At 39.0% G+C, this 15,897-nt stretch overlaps 1 protein-coding gene across 2 annotated transcripts in view; it reads left to right on the top strand.

Annotated features, from left to right (window-relative positions):
* The window catches only part of Ppp1r1c (protein phosphatase 1 regulatory inhibitor subunit 1C), a 96,421-nt gene that overhangs the window by 33,054 nt on the left and 47,470 nt on the right, over positions 1–15,897 (top strand). For both annotated transcript variants that reach the window (XM_075984386.1, XM_075984385.1), the window contains exon 3: positions 12,966–13,000. In XM_075984386.1, coding sequence (XP_075840501.1) covers positions 12,966–13,000 — 35 coding nt within the window. The remainder of the gene's footprint in view (positions 1–12,965; positions 13,001–15,897) is intronic.

Here is a 15,897-nt window from a genome sequence, read left to right as displayed (position 1 = left end):
TTATTTTGGAAACAGTTTCACGAAGCTTCTATAGTTACACAGAGGGAGGGAGTCACAAATAAAGTCATTTTTAAAATGGGGGGGGGAGTGCTCAGCAAGTAGGCGGAGTGCAGCACAGTAGGAAATCTCTGCTCTAGGTTTCAGTGCTGTGGGTGGTGCTCGGAGCCTTTTCATTGGTGGAAACTAGATCTGTGAGATCAGGTTTCACGCGGTAGTGCGGGGTGCACAGAGAATAGCTAGTAACAGGATTAAAGAAAAGCCTGTATTATTTTTTTCTGGACCTGCAAAATCCTGACTCTACAATCTAGAGTTCTGCTCAGCCAATCAACTTTGCAGAATCTTTAAAATGGGTGTGGCTCTTTTTTTTTTTTTCCTTCAGAGAACTTTCTGTTCATACGAGCTTTTAAGATAGGGCATCAAACAAGCGGAGTGATAAGCCACCTCAACAACACTGAGGACACCGAATGTGTTAGGTAAAGAAAAAGAGGGGGAGACACATCCCTCTAACTGGAGGTAAATCAGAGGTTTTTGGGGTTTTTTGGAACTATTTATTTTAGCCACAATAACAATTTGGGGAGGAATGAAAGATATGAGCTACAATAAATAACCTTTAAGAAATGAAAATAAAAATATTGATATTAAAACATTTATCCTTTTTGACCTTAAAAGTATTTAGGAAATTCTAAACAATGAATAGAAAAACTAGGGGAAAAAAAGTTTAGGGATAGTGGCCAAGTGCTGGAAAAGCAGAACACAGCACTCAGCATTTTGCTTTCAATTGAGTATTCATAGAGTTATATTTGGAGGAATGCAAAGTGTGATTGGTCAACCACTTCGTGTTCGAATTCATGTGTGTGGCAGTAAATTCGGTCCATCTGTTCTTAAATCATTTTCTCAAACCACTAGCACTGTACTCAGTAAGAACTGACTTCCAAGGAGTCTCATGACACCCTTGACCTTCCGCCAAACTTGCTTTAAAGGTCTGAAGCAGGGCTATAATGAGCTGAACCACAAAGTAAACAAGAAAATAAGCTAAAATGTTGATTAACATGCTAGAGTATCATTCCTGTGACTATTAAGCACAAAAAGAGGAAAAATGTTAAGAGCAAATGTCTCGATAGGGCCAATATAAATGGTCTGTGTAGACTGCAGATGCCACATAAATGCTTTGTGCATGCACCACATATTCAAAAAGAGAGTGGCTGACCCAAGACAGCTTCAGGGGTACTCTGGGAAATGCTAGGTCATCAGTGAAGTTTCCAGTATTCCTCGTGGCTACTCTGTTGTCCCTTTATGGACCAATCTGTAGTAATATTAGCAGCGGGGCTGTGTTCCCAGCACCCCGGCCGCTTGGCTAGCTTATGCCCTGAAATAATTACACGGACACTCTATTCTTTTAATCACTGCTTGGCCCTTTAGCTCTGGCTAATTCTGATATCCCAATCAACCCATCTCTAATAATCTGTGAACACCGGTCTTAGTGAGCACCGGTCTTAACGGGAAGATTCTAGCCTATGTCCATCCTGGGTCGGAGCTTCATCGCGTGCGTCTGCCCGCCCGGGAGAGAGGCACGGTGTCTCTCTCTGAGGTGTCTGCTCCCGAGAGGAGAGCTGTCGAGTCTCTGAGCTCACTTCCTCTTCCTCCCAGCGTTCTGTTCTGTTTACTCCTCCCACCTATCTTCTAACCAATGAGGGCCAAGCAGTTTCTTTTTATTTAACCAATGACCTTCCTCCATCACCAATCTTTTGCAGTTTCTTCCTGAACTGTGTGGTTACCAGGCAGGATTTCCATCAAACCCTGTTTTTCTGTCTAGAAAGATAGAAATCTTTTTATAGCCTCATTGACCTGGCTACTCCCAGATCTGTGTCTTCAACTGGGCTTTCACAACTAAGCACAGCTATTTCTAGATTTCCTTCACCTCAAAACCAACAATTTCATGAACACTCAAAATCTGAGCCAGCCACTGGTTTTGATCTTTAAAGTATGATCTTTAAGCCCTTGTCTCGTGTTTTTTTTTTTTTTTTTTTTTTTTTTTTTGCTGGTCCCTACAGCCCCACCATCCACTCAGTGTGAAAAGCTTGGCTGCTCTTTCTCCTAAATGCTTCTCCAGCCTGATTCAGTGATCATCACCCATGGCCTGAATGCTGCCTTCCCATCCCAACTGGATGACTTCTCCAGCTAGTGTCCACACAGGAGAAATCTGATGATGGTTTTCTCCCGCACCCTTCTTTCCTTCCCTCCTTCATCCCTTCCTACTTCCTCTCTCTGTCTCTGTCTCTGTCTCTGTCTCTCTCTCTCTCTCTCTCTCTCTCTCTCTATATATATATATATATATATATATATATATATATATATATTTGGAAGAACACTGAAAAAAAATCTACTCTTTTTTCTCAGATTACCAGTATAATAATATTAACCATGGTCCTGTGTCATACTTTAGTTTTTTATTTGTTTGTGTGTCCGTGTTTATTTTTGTTTTTTCTAGGCAGGGTTTCTCCATGTAACCCTGGCTGTCCTGGAACTCACTCTGTAGAACAGGCTGGCCTTGAACTCAGAGATCCACCTGCTTCTGCCTCCAGAGTGCTGGAATTAGAGGTGTGGGCTACCACTTCTCTGCTTATACATTAGTTCTTTAAAATCTCTCATCCTAAACAGCTGAGACTGAACACTCTGCCCTGCATCTTCCCCGTAAAGCTAGAATATCAGGTGTTGAAGATACTGTAGAGAAAATAGATTCATCGGTCAAAGAAAACATTGAGTTCAACAAATTCTTAACACAAAGTATCCAGGAAATCACTGACACCATGAAAAGACCAAACCTAAGAATAACAGGGCTAGAAGAGGAAGAACTCCAACTCAAAGGCACAGAAAATATACTCTACAAAAACATAGATGAAAACTTTTTCAACCTAAAGAAGGATATTCCTATGAAGGTACAAGAAGTTTACAGAACATCAAATAGACTTGACCAAAAAAAAAAAAGTCCCCTCGCCATATAATAATTAAAATGCAAAACATACAAAATAAAGAAAGACTATTAAGAGCTGTAAAGGAAAACGGTCAAGTGACATATAAAGGCTGACCTATCAGAATTACACCTGACTTCTCAATGGAAACCATGAAATCCAGAAGGTTCTGCACAGATATGCTGCAGACACTAAGAGGCCATGGATGCAAGCCTAGACTACTATACCCAGCAAAGCTTTCAATCGACATTCATGGAGAAAACAATATATTCCATGACAAAACCAGATTTAAATGACAGATTTAAACCCATCCACAAATCCAGCCCTACAGAAAGTACTAGAAGGGAAACTCCAACCCAAGGAAGCTAACTGCACCCAAAAGACAGGCAATAGCCTCACACCAGCAAACCCCAAAGAATAACCTAGATGCCACTCAACTAAAAAATGGATTAAAAAATGTGATACATTTACACAATGGAGTACTACTCAGTGGTAAAAAAATGACATCTTGAAATTTGCATACAAATGGGTGGAACTATTTAAAAAAACCAGCCTGAGTGAGGTAACCCAGATCTAGAAAGATGAACATGGCATATACTCACTCATAAGTAGATACTAACTGTAAAGCAAGGATAACGAGCCAATAGTCCATGACCCTAGAGAAGCTAAGTAACAATGTGAACACACACACACACACACACACACACACACAACCATATATAGATCCCCATGGAAAGTCAAAATAGAAAAGATCTCCTGACAAAATTGGGAGCATGGGGTGGGTGGAGAAGAAAGGACAGAAGGGGAAGAGGAGGGGAGAGGGGAAGTGTGGAGCAGAACTTGAGGGAAGGGGATAGTCGAGTTGGGGGATGGTCAGAGAGGAAGAGCAAGGAAAGAGATTTTGATTGAGGGAGTCATTATGGGGCTAGCAAGAAACCTGACACTAGAGAAATTCCCAGGAATCTATGGCATGACCCCAGTTAAGACCCTAAGCAATAGTGGAGAGGGTGCTTGAACTAGCCTTCCCCTGTAATCAGATTGGTGAGTACCTTAATTGTCATCATAGAACCTTCATCCAGAAACTGATAGAAACAGATGTAGGGATCCACAGCTAAGCACTGGGCTGAGCCCACAAAGTCCCATCGAAGAGAGGGAGGAGAGATAATATGGGCAAAAGAGTCAAGACTATGATGGGGAGACCCACTGAAACAGCTGACCTGAGCTAATGGGAGCTCACTGACTCTGGACTGACAGCAGGGCAACCTGCATAGGAACAAACTAGACCCTCTGAATGCGGGTGACAGTTGTATGTCTGGGGAAGTCTGTGGAGCCACTGACAGTGGGACCAGGATTTATTTTTATTCTTGGCCTTTTGGAGTCCATTGTCTTTGGATAGATACTTTACTCAGCCTAGATATAGGGGGGAGGACCTTGGTCCTGTGTCAAAGTGATGTGCTAGAGCTGGTTGACCCCATTTGGAAGCCTTACCAGCTCTGAGGAGTGAATGGGGTGGGGGTGGGGGAAGGTGGAGAGTACAGGAGGTTGGGAACTGGGATTGGTATGTGAAATGAAATAAGACTGTATTTTTTTTTTAAAAAAAAACTAAATTTATAAAAACTAAAGAAAAAATAATTTGCTATTTTAGGTTAAATGCAGATAAAATGGTAATGATTCAAAATGTCTAAAACCAAAGTTACTCAAATTACAACTATTTAGCGGAAAGCACAGCAAAAATGGCACAAAACACATTACTGGAAGATGTTGAATGCTTATTAATAGCTACCTGATTGATTTTTCTACATTTCATAGAACATCAGAGATTTATCTTTAAGTTGGCCTATAAAACTAATGTACAAATCTTTATTTTATTACCCATTCCCTGTGTGATTCTTTCCAAAATAGTTTTTCTCTCTTTATAGAACCATATCTTGTTGCTGCTTAAACTATTCAAATGAAACTACTTTCCTTGAAGAAATGTAAGAAACTCAAACTTGCCAAAAACAGCAACAATCACAAAACAAAACAAACAAACAAACCAAACCCCACATTGTCAGCAATTGGAAATGAAGCTTGTTGCAATGAAGGATACAGCAGCTTTTAGGTCCTTAAGAAACAAGAATGTGTGCAAGGACAGCTAATACCTAGTGAGAGAAGCGAAACTCCTGAAAGTCAGGAAGCCTCACGAAAAACACGCTCTGGGGGCTTCAGGGGCTCTGCCTCTTCTGAACCTTTCCTTGCTTTGGAAAGCAGCCACAGAAGCTGGGAACTGTGAGCAGTAATAAATGTGCAGTCATAGGACGAAGTGGTTGAGCGTGCTACATCATCCATCTTGGGGTTTCTTTGCCATTTTCTTCTCTGTTGGCAGAGACAATCCGTGCAATGTACCCAGGTCTTATTGGCTAGCCCCTAAAATGAGATATTTTATAGAGGGCCCCGGAGAAAAATCAATTTGGTGATGAGATTATTTTCAATTAAAAAATTGGAAAGCTGGAAAAGATGCTGAAAAGAAAATACAGTTCAGTGACTCTTGGTCAAGCAGTCCCGAGTTAGGTTAATTTCTCCAAGTCTCCCTTCCCAGTGAACATAAATTCATTGCTCTGGTGGTTTCAATTTGGACCTAGTTGTGACAAAAAAAAAAAAATCTGAGCGCATAGAGAAGAACACAGAAGAGACCACTCCCTAGTGGCTCATTTTGATGTCCCAAATAACAGGCCTCCAGCACAATGTGGCCGGCTTCCGGTCAAAGGGCTGGCATAGGGAAGTGGGAGAACTGGGGAAGCCAGCATGAGAGCCTTCACCATAAAGCATAGCCCCACTCTGCCCAGCCCTGCTGTGAAGTGTGCAGCACTCAGTTCAGTCCTTACCACAAGTAAGAAGAAATACGGGGCAGATTTTCCCAGCGTGATAAGCACACTTCTCCTAAACCAGGACACCAAGACCACAGGAGACGGTGAAGCTCAAGGCGGCAGGTGTGCCCAGCAATGCCCCTCCTTTGCGTGTGGTTAACTCCTAATGAGCGCAGGAGGCTCACGGTGTTGGATTCGGAGGTCTGTGGGGTTCTGTGCATTGTTTAGTTGTACCGGTTAATTGTTCACCTAAGCGCTAGATGTATCCCTAAGATCCTATAGAAGGACGTCTAACCTTCAAATATAAGAAAGGAAATATAGAATCGTGTAAAAGGCAACAATTTGAATTCCACAATTGCTTTTAGCGATCCGATGGTAAATTCCTTTAGAAACTGCCAAACATAGCACTGGTCTCCTTCAGGGCACCAAAAGAAAATAAAAGACCCCAAATTACTTTTCTGAACTGCTACTCTTGTATAAAATAACAATAATTTTTGATCATGCTGGCGAAGATCAAAAAGATAAGTGAAAGCGGCAAAAATATGCTGGCATTTAGGGTCGCATCCACGCTTGCTGCTGGCTCGGTAGCCCACTTCCTAGACAGAGGCAGGGACATAAAACTGAAAAATGTTCTCAGCATTCTTACCAGAGATATGTAAATGAGTTTACAGTACGCTTTTGCAATCAGAAATAGTTTAGGAACATGTTACCATCATCTCACTCAGAGAGAAACCAGCTTAGAAGATGACTATTAACTATCCTGTGATCCAGACCGAGTACAGATAGCACACCCCAGCGTGTGTGTGTGTGTGTGTGTGTGATCTAAACTCAGGTCCTGATGCTTCTGTAGCACTCCTGTTAAATCTGTGCCCTCTCCAAGGTCTACAATAGTGGTTCTCAACCTGTGGGCTGCATCCTTTGCATACCATATCAAATATCCTGTTTCTCAGGATTTACATTACAATTCATAGCAGCAGCAAAAATACAGCTATGAAGTAGCAATAAAAATAATTTTATCATCATAGTCCATGAGGAGCTGTATTAAAGGGACACAGCATTAAGAAGGTTGAGAACCACTGCTGTAGGCAGAAGAAAAACTGTCTGCAGCTCAGGGCAACTCTAGAGGACAAGTGCAGATTTTTTGTGGATAGGTAAATGTTTGAGAAATTTTATAAATTCAATGTTGACCCAAACACACACAACTATATACACAATATATATCAAACCAAAAAGCACATATATACTATAGAGTACACACATAGCTGAACAGTATACCAGTAGAAGAATCGCCACTGACAAACATAAAAATAATTAGGCAAGAAAATTGTTGTGGAATATTATTTTAAGATTTGTTTTTGTTGTGGAATATTTGTTTAATGATACAAAGATATGTTTCGTTCCTTTACGTTGCAGTTGTTTAACTCTGTGAAGCTGTGTTACTTAGCCTGTCTAAAACATCTTATTGGTCTAATAAAGAGCTGAATGACCAATAGCAAGGCAGGAGAAAGAATAGACGGGGCAGAGAGAATATATAGGAGAAATCTAAGAGGAGAGAGATCAAGAAGACAGGAAAAGAGGTGCAGGCACCCAGCAACATAGGCAGCCAAGGAGTAAGAAGGAAAGAAAAGAAATACAGAAACAGAGAAAGGTGAAAGCCCAGAGACAAAATATAATGGGATAATTTAAGTTAAGAAAAGCTGGCTAGAAACAAGCCAAGCTAAGGCCAGTAATTCATAAGAAATAATAAGCCTCTCTGTGTGTATTTATTTGGGACCCAGTAGCAGGCCCCCAAAGAGTAAAAAATGAAAACAAGCAACAACAGAACTTATTATCTTCATTCTTTGTAAACCTACATAACTTGTATCATTTAGTTCAAGCTTTGTTATTAAAGTTGTAGAATTCTTGTCTAAGGAGACACTTGCACAGTGTGTACTGACTCTAAGTATTACCTGCTCACAGGAGCAGACGTGCTTCGAGATAGCTAACGACAGTTCCCAAATCCATTACCATGACATAACGGCATTCAAACCATTTGGTTTGGGTTACAAACATGTAAATGTGATATTCTAGATTTAGTGGAGATTTGTCGCTGAATTTTTATAAACCCTTTTTATATTGACATAACAATAATAAATATCATAAATGTTCATATGTTTTTGAGACAGCTGTAAATCATCTCATATAAATTTATGATCTTTATGATAGATTTGGCAGAAGTCAAAGTTATTAAGTGGCACAGTGTTTCACAGAAACGTTAGCAGTTTAAATAAAAAGCTTAGCTCTTATTTCCACTGAATTCCCCTCATTTCAGGAACTCAGTTATCTCTTTTGTAGGCTTCGTTTTAAAGCATAGACTTATGAGAAGTGATCCAACAAAAGGGAGAAAATAATATCCTTATCGTGAGTTATGCTCCGATAACAGCAAGGGGATGCCCTGACCAGTGGCTGACATCTTGATCTGTTGACCCTGTGATCACACACACTAGTGGTGACTGTATGAAGTTCAGTCCTCTTTCAGTGAATTCCGTCTCTCTGGCGATGATTTGCCATGTTATCCTCTCGTCAGCTGACTGTTAATGTCACACCAGTGTAACCAGTCTACAACGTGATGCCAGTTGAGCAGGGCGCCATGTCTCACTGTCAACAGGCATTTTGCTTCTCGAGGAAAGGAAATTGGGCCGTCCATTAGAAGGATCATTTCTGTTTCAGCTCCTTGGGAGTCATCCGCTGTAGCTTGTGCTTTGCTGGCTGTCTTGCCCTGGGTGCCTTTCTCTAACATAAGTAATAACTGCTCACAGGGAGTCAGTTATTTTACAGATAGACTGAAAATTCCAGTTGCTTCTGCCTTCTTCTGGATTCCAAAGCCTGCTGGACCCAGTTCCTCACCTGCTTATTCTATTATGTGTATCTATCTATCATCTATCTATCTGTCTATCTATCTATCTATCTATCTATCTATCTATCTATCTATCTATCTATCTATCTATCATCTATCTATCATCAGTCCCTAGAGCTGTTTGACTCCTTTCTGGCCATGGCTTTATTGTTTCAATCATTTATTTTTATGTTTAGCCTATCATGGTTCTTCCCTTTGAACAGGCAAGTCTTCAGAGTATCTTTTTACAATAGCGTTTTTGCTTGAAGTTCTCCAGTTTTGTCTGAACTGACTCTTCCTGTTGCATTTCCAAAACAGCTGCTTAACGTAAAGGCTCAAGTGACCCTACTTATCTAAATGCATGAGATGCCTGCATCTTTTGAGTTTCAGCTAAGAAATTGAATCTCCATCAGAGCCTTCTATTTATAAGCTATTGCTGTTCTGCAGGCGATGCCCGGAATAAATCATTTGTTTCTTCAGCTTTAGTTGGTTCATGAGGCTAATTCTATGAAAGAATATATCAAATATGACTTTACTTGTAGTCTTTTTAAAAAATACTTTGGAGGCCTGCCACTCAGCTCCTGAATAAATACACGGAGACCTATTCTTATTTATGAATGCCCAGCATTAGCTTGGCTTGTTTCTAGCCAGCTTTTCTAATTTAAATTATCTCATTTATCTTTAACTACATTTTGCGCCTGGGCTTTTAACCTTTATTCTGTATATCTTTCTTTCCTTCTTACTCAATAACTGGCTGTGGCTGGGTGGCTGGCCCCTAGAGTCCTCTTCTCCTCCTTTTCTTGCTCCTCACTCTCTTAACTAAATTTCTCCCCCTATTTCTTCTCTTTGCCTGCCAGTCGTGCCTATTCTCTCTCCTGCCTAGCTATTGGTCATTCATCTCTTTATTAGACCAATCAGGTATTTTAGACAGGCAAAGTAACACAGTTTTTCAGAGTTAAACAAATGCAACGTATCTTTACGTCATTAAATAAATATTCTACAACATAAGGAAATGTAACACATCTTAAACTAGTATTCCATATTTACTATCTTAAAATTTTCATATATATGAGAATTTATATGAATTTTTCATATACATTTATATACATACATGTACACACACACATACATACCCCACATACACCTTGATGTTGATTTCTTCCCAATCTGCAAAAACTCACAGAGCAGAAGAAAGTGACTGATAAACTGCCAGTATAGACAAAAGAGTCTTTGAAATTTCCTGCTTCATGGAAAAGTCTGCTAGATACTATGGGCCTATAGGCTGAAGATGGATGCCCCAACATTACAGAAGAACTTTGGGTGACCCTTTAGGCAATGAGATGTCTCTTTCAATTCTAGAGTTTTGGAAGTTGCTTTCAATGCACTTCCTGTTTACTTAGGTAATATCATATCCTTCTGGAGTTGTTGATGAATTTGAAAAATAAATAGTTATAATTATAGTTTTCCTTAGTTATGATAAGAAATAAAATAGATATAAAACTTTGAGCTCATAAAGATAGGATGGATGATAGAGTATTTTCCTTAATTTTCTAAATAGTAAATGGATTAATAATTTAACAATAATTCTTGCTTGATAACTGTTTTGTATATGTAGTTTTACTATGTTAAAGTTAAAAACCTTACTTTTATTTAGACAGAAAGGAGGAGCTGATGTGGGATGTGCTTCTGTATATGTGTTGCTCTTATTGGTTAATGAATAAAGCTGCTTTGGCCTGTGATAGGGCAGAATAAAGCCAGGCTAGAAGAGATATCTAGAGAGAGTAGGTACAGTCAAAGAAATGCCATGTAGCTGCTGAAGGAGATAATTGCCAGAACCTTACCGGTAGGTCATAGCCTTGTGGTGATACACAGATTAATAGAAATGAGTTCATTCAAGATATAAGAGTTAGCTAGAAATATACCCAAGTCTTTGGTCAAACAGTGTTGTAATTACTATAGTTTCTGTGTAATTGTTCAGATCTGGGCAGCTGGGAAATGACTACACAGTCTCTGTTTACAGGAATTTATGAGACCTGAAGTGAGTGCTAGGATATGAGCTCCCATTCTCCTAACAGAGCATCATGTGCTCTAAGCAGCTCTCGTCCTCAAACATTGTAGCTGTTAATTATGAATACTCAGCCAGGAAACTCTTCGTCAATTAACAAATTGATTTTTTTTCAGTTGTACCCAAAAGTGGTATTATTTTTCTGGTTACTGAAAAAGTTCGATAGTGTTTGAATACAAGGATCTCATCTCATATTTTATTGGGGCTCCAGCATTCCTGCAAACTGCCTGCTGAAGTTGGCCATGGGGATTACAGTGTGTAGCCTAGGAGAGAACATGTGGTCACTATAAATGACATTTTGATGCTGTCGAGAGCTGGTGAGGCTTGAATGTGCTTTTATGGGCATCCCTCACTGGTGACAACTTCTATGGTACAAATTATTAAGCACATTGTGTTTACATTTGTTCTCCTTGTAAATGTGCCTTATGAGCATGCACTGTGGGCTTATATAGGGTGTTAGGAGGCAGAAAAGGTTATTGTTCCCAAACCAATGACAACCCAGTAAGGAAAACAAATTATCAGTGGATTTCAGGAAACTGTGACATGTTTTTGGACCTCTCTGCCTCTGTCTGAGTCACTTTTATTTGAAGCTTACTTAAATTTCATTCTTTATTTTCAGGATGGGGATAAAGGACTGAGTTTTCTCCATCTTTGCTTCTGTAACAAAATGAATTTTTGTCAATATAACACAATGAAAGCAATAATGATTTTTCATCAACTAATTATAGAATGAATATAGTTCTTATTGGAAAGACACTCTTAGTATATCTTGTGAGAGAGTAAAACTGTACAAAGTGAATGATTAGAGTTCATTCAGATCTTAAAATATTAGGTTAGAAACTAGCTTAAATATTAAAAGGCTCTAGTGAATAAACCTACTGCTGGTTGCTGTGGTGATTTAGCATTATAACTGATCACTGTGCTGGCTTTGCTACTTGTGGTATTTAGTGAAAATGTGATAGCAAAAATTTGCACACTGATACCCTCAAGTTTTCTAGTATTTCATTTTACAAAGATTCTGTAAATGTGCATAGAAAATACATATTCATGCCTAGGAAGAAACCTGTTTGCTACCAATGACTAGCTCTGAGTAACTGCATGGTACATTCTGCTATATTTGTGCCTATATCGAATATGTAGGGTGCTTTTTGGTAGGATGGCCGTTTTTACTATATTAATCCTACCAATTCATGAACATGGGATATTTTTCCATCTTCTGATATTTTATTCAATTTTTTCTTCAATATTTTAAAATTTTTAATCATGCAAGTCTTTCACTTGCTTCGTTAGAGTTACCCCAAGATATTTTGCATATTTAAAGACATTGTAAAAGGTGTTGTTTCCTGATTTCTTTCTCAGCCCATTTGTCATTTATATACAGGAAGGCTACTGACTTCTGTGAGTTGATTTTGTATTCAGCTACTTAAGTTACTAATATTCAGAGATAAATTCATCATTAAGTTTTGGACCATTGAATTAGTCTTTTGATTTGGGGACTAACTTAAGAAATAGGAAAGGCTCATCAGATCAAAAAGCCAAGAGACAGAAACCAAACAAAATGAGGAGAAAAGAAAAATTCTCAGCCCCAAAAGGGCTTTTGTGAAGTGGGGTAGGCCTATATTCCCACAGGCTCTAACAAAGTGGTAGACATGAGTACCTCTTCTTCCAAACCCTTTATACAGCCTGTGAGAAGGCACTGAGCACCATCATAAGAAAGATTTGGCAGCCACTGGCTCTGTACATAGGTTCATGGAAGGGAGGCTGCTCCCCTCTTAGGAGTCACAAAGATTACCCTAACAGTGAAGCAGGGCTTGCCAGTGACAAGCTCTAAAACCCTTGAGCAGCAATAACAAAAGTTATTGACAAAGGCAAGAAATTCAATTAATACAGAAGGATGCTTATGCCTTGACACTGGGGGATCAATGACATCATTCATGGCTGAGCTGTTTTCCTGGTGTTCCTTTCAGGATGCTGAAGGCAGACAATCCTGGTTGTCAAGTACAGGACCTTCCCATGTGTTTCCTTAAGCTTTTCATTCCTTTCAGAAGGAAACAGCCCAGTTGTCTCCCTGTCCTTCTCAACTCTATCTCACAGCTGTTATATAAGCATATGCCAATTGTTTAAAATTTTTCTATCTATGCCTTTAAAATTGTTAGCATTATAAGGAGGATCAGTACATTTCTAATGAGTTATATCAACTTCTCTTTCAGAAATCGATGAGAAGAGAGTGACCAACACTCAAGAAGTAAGTTTTCCTATATTTTGTATCAATGTGTTAAAATATAACTGTGATATTACTGTGTTTTTGTTTTATTTTTCTTTTCTCCTTATTCTGAGAATCAGAAGTAGGCTCTCACACACAGGCATATTCTCCACAGAGCTACATGCCCAGCCCAGGATATTATTTGGAACACAGTTTGTGGGTGCCAGCCCACATTAATGTTAACTGTGTGGTTGATAACACACCAATAACATAAGCAGTTGACATAAATAAATATCACTGTGATACAGAAAGTATTCAGGTTGCTTTTTCTGAAAGAACAGGTTCCCATCCTCTGTGGAAACACAGGAAGAACATCTTTTCCAAAACAACATATCCTTAGACCCAGATTCTGAAATCAAGATACCTTTAGTGTATATATGGTTTAGTTTAGCAGTCTGTACAATGAAATGTCTCTCTGTAGTTAGTTCCTTCACAGTCAAGAAATTCAAAGAAAACACAATAATATACATAATACAGACTCTCTTCGTATTTTACATCTTTACGTTGCTTGTTTTTCTTTTTTTCTTTAATCTATTACTGTTGTACTCTCTCTAAAGACTTTGTTTTATTTTTTTTAAAAACGATTTAGTTCTTTTTATAACTCTCTATATTCTTTTTTCTTCTCTCTCCACAGCCTACATATATTTATCCAACACTGTGACCCACTTAAAGGTCTTTTTCATTTGAATCTGTTTTTATTGTGTATTTGTAATTCTTTTCTGACCAGGACTGCTTCTTAAAATGCTAAGCCGGTGTGGCTAGGGCCAACACACCCTGCCTACTTGCTCCGCCGGGTCCAAATGGTGGAGATATGTTCGCTGTCCCTGAGAGTCATGTATATTGTCCCATTTTTAGGCACATAGTGGGTCTATGTTGCCGTTAAGCAGTTTGTAGCACTCTGCCAAACCCCATTTAAATGCTCTGCATTGGACCTCCCGGCAGAGTTAGAGCCATTTGTGCTGGTGAACCAGGAAGCCACTGCTTTAAAAAAAAAAAAAGCAGTTTTTTGTTTGTTTGTTTGTTTTGCTGCCACTGAATTAGGAAAACCTCCATTAAAGTAGCTGCGGCACGTCACCAGCAAGCAGAACCCATCCGGAAAAAAATGTGGTTAAACTTTGTATTTTAGTGTGTCTAGAATTTCTTTCCAAGCCCTCTCAGGTTTTATGTGGATTTAACTAACACATGTTAGAGTGCCAATTTGAATAATTTGCTGAGGCAGTAAAGGCAAAAATACTTTGAAAACTGAGCACTTATGTAAAGTAGGCTTCACTGTGCTTTGTCATTACCTTACTAAAAGACCACAACACTTGCATAGAATTAACATTCTATGCATCTTAGAATGTGTATATGGAAAAAGATACAAGGAATCCCAGTGGTGGTAGCTGCTCATCAAGACCAGTCTGATATGACTGAAGCAAGAACGGTCCCCCAGAATCATCAGTCACCCACCCAGTCAACATTCATGTAGACTGGTACCAGAGAACCCTGTTACAGAATATGCTGGCCTGGGACATGACTTGGTGGAGAGTGTGCCCGTGTGAGACCCGGGGTTTGAACCTCCGTATAAGGAGAAAAGCAACCTCTTGGGCAGCTTGTTCATTTGCTAAGGATTTGGCCACTGTTTGTTTCAGTTTTCTTACCTTCACTTTTTGATAGATGTATTTTGAATCAGTAACCAAGAACACCAGGATGAGATTTTGAGGACAATTTAATTTGCATAAATGTGCCTCAATTCAAGTTAAAACTTTACAAAATCGTTTCTGCTTTCTTTCAAACTCTACACCTTGCATTTTTCTTATATACATGGAAAGCATAAACCCAGCCCTCAAATATATCTTATAACTCTTTATACTTATGATTTTCCCAACAAAGATCACTGCAAACACTAAAAATCATTAATTAGGAACTTTTCCTTCAGCCCATTAAAATATAAGTTAATATCATTTTTAAAAATATTTTCAAGTCTTGTGTAGCTTCAGTGTCACTGGATGGTAGTGCCTGGCCTTAACCTTCTGATGCTCCTTATCCCTCCTCGCTGGGACTAGAATTATCAACATAGACAGCTCTGTTTTGTGACGTGATTAGCAAACATGATGCTTTGTGCATGTTAAGTCATACTACAATTCTATCCTTTCAATAAATATCATTGTAAAAATATCAATAAATACTACATTGCATTATTATAGTGTATCAATAAATATACATTGTTTAAAAAGCTATTAGGACACAATCTGATTGGTGAATGAACTATATAAATAATAATAAACAATATCTTTAATGTATAGATGATTCCTTGTGATTAAAGGATGTTGTTTTTGACCATGAGGCATATTCTTGTTTCTATCATTTTTAAAATGTGAAACCTCTTAGTAATCTTATGCTGATCTGGGGTATTTAGGTAAGAGTTCAATGAAGTGGTTTTGGTAAGAAAGGACTTACCTCTTGGACAAACAGAAGGTATCGCCTTGACATTTTCATTCTGAGTAAAAGCAAGGCTTAGACTGAAAGTGGGAATTTAAGAAGGTTTGGAATTTCTTTTATGAATAAAGAACTCAAATTTTCCATTTGGAACTCTCATTAATTACAGAGGCAGAACACGCACACACACGCACACACACACACACACACACGCACACACACACGCACACACACACACACACACACGCACACACACACACACACACACACACACGCACACACACACACACACACATGTCTATGTCTATACGTACCACTGGCATACTTTTTGAAGTATACTTTGTATACTATGTTTTTCCTGCAATTGAATTAATATTCTTTTATTTCCTTAAAATAAACTAATCTGAGGACAGGCAAGATGGCCTAATAGGTGAAGGCCGTGGCACTGACCACCGAGTCTG

The sequence above is a fragment of the Microtus pennsylvanicus genome, chromosome 9 (assembly GCF_037038515.1).
Source record: "Microtus pennsylvanicus isolate mMicPen1 chromosome 9, mMicPen1.hap1, whole genome shotgun sequence".
NCBI classification, from domain to species: domain Eukaryota; kingdom Metazoa; phylum Chordata; class Mammalia; order Rodentia; family Cricetidae; genus Microtus; species Microtus pennsylvanicus.
The sequence above is the reverse complement of the archived record's forward strand: the minus strand, read 5'-3'. Positions and strand labels throughout refer to the sequence as shown.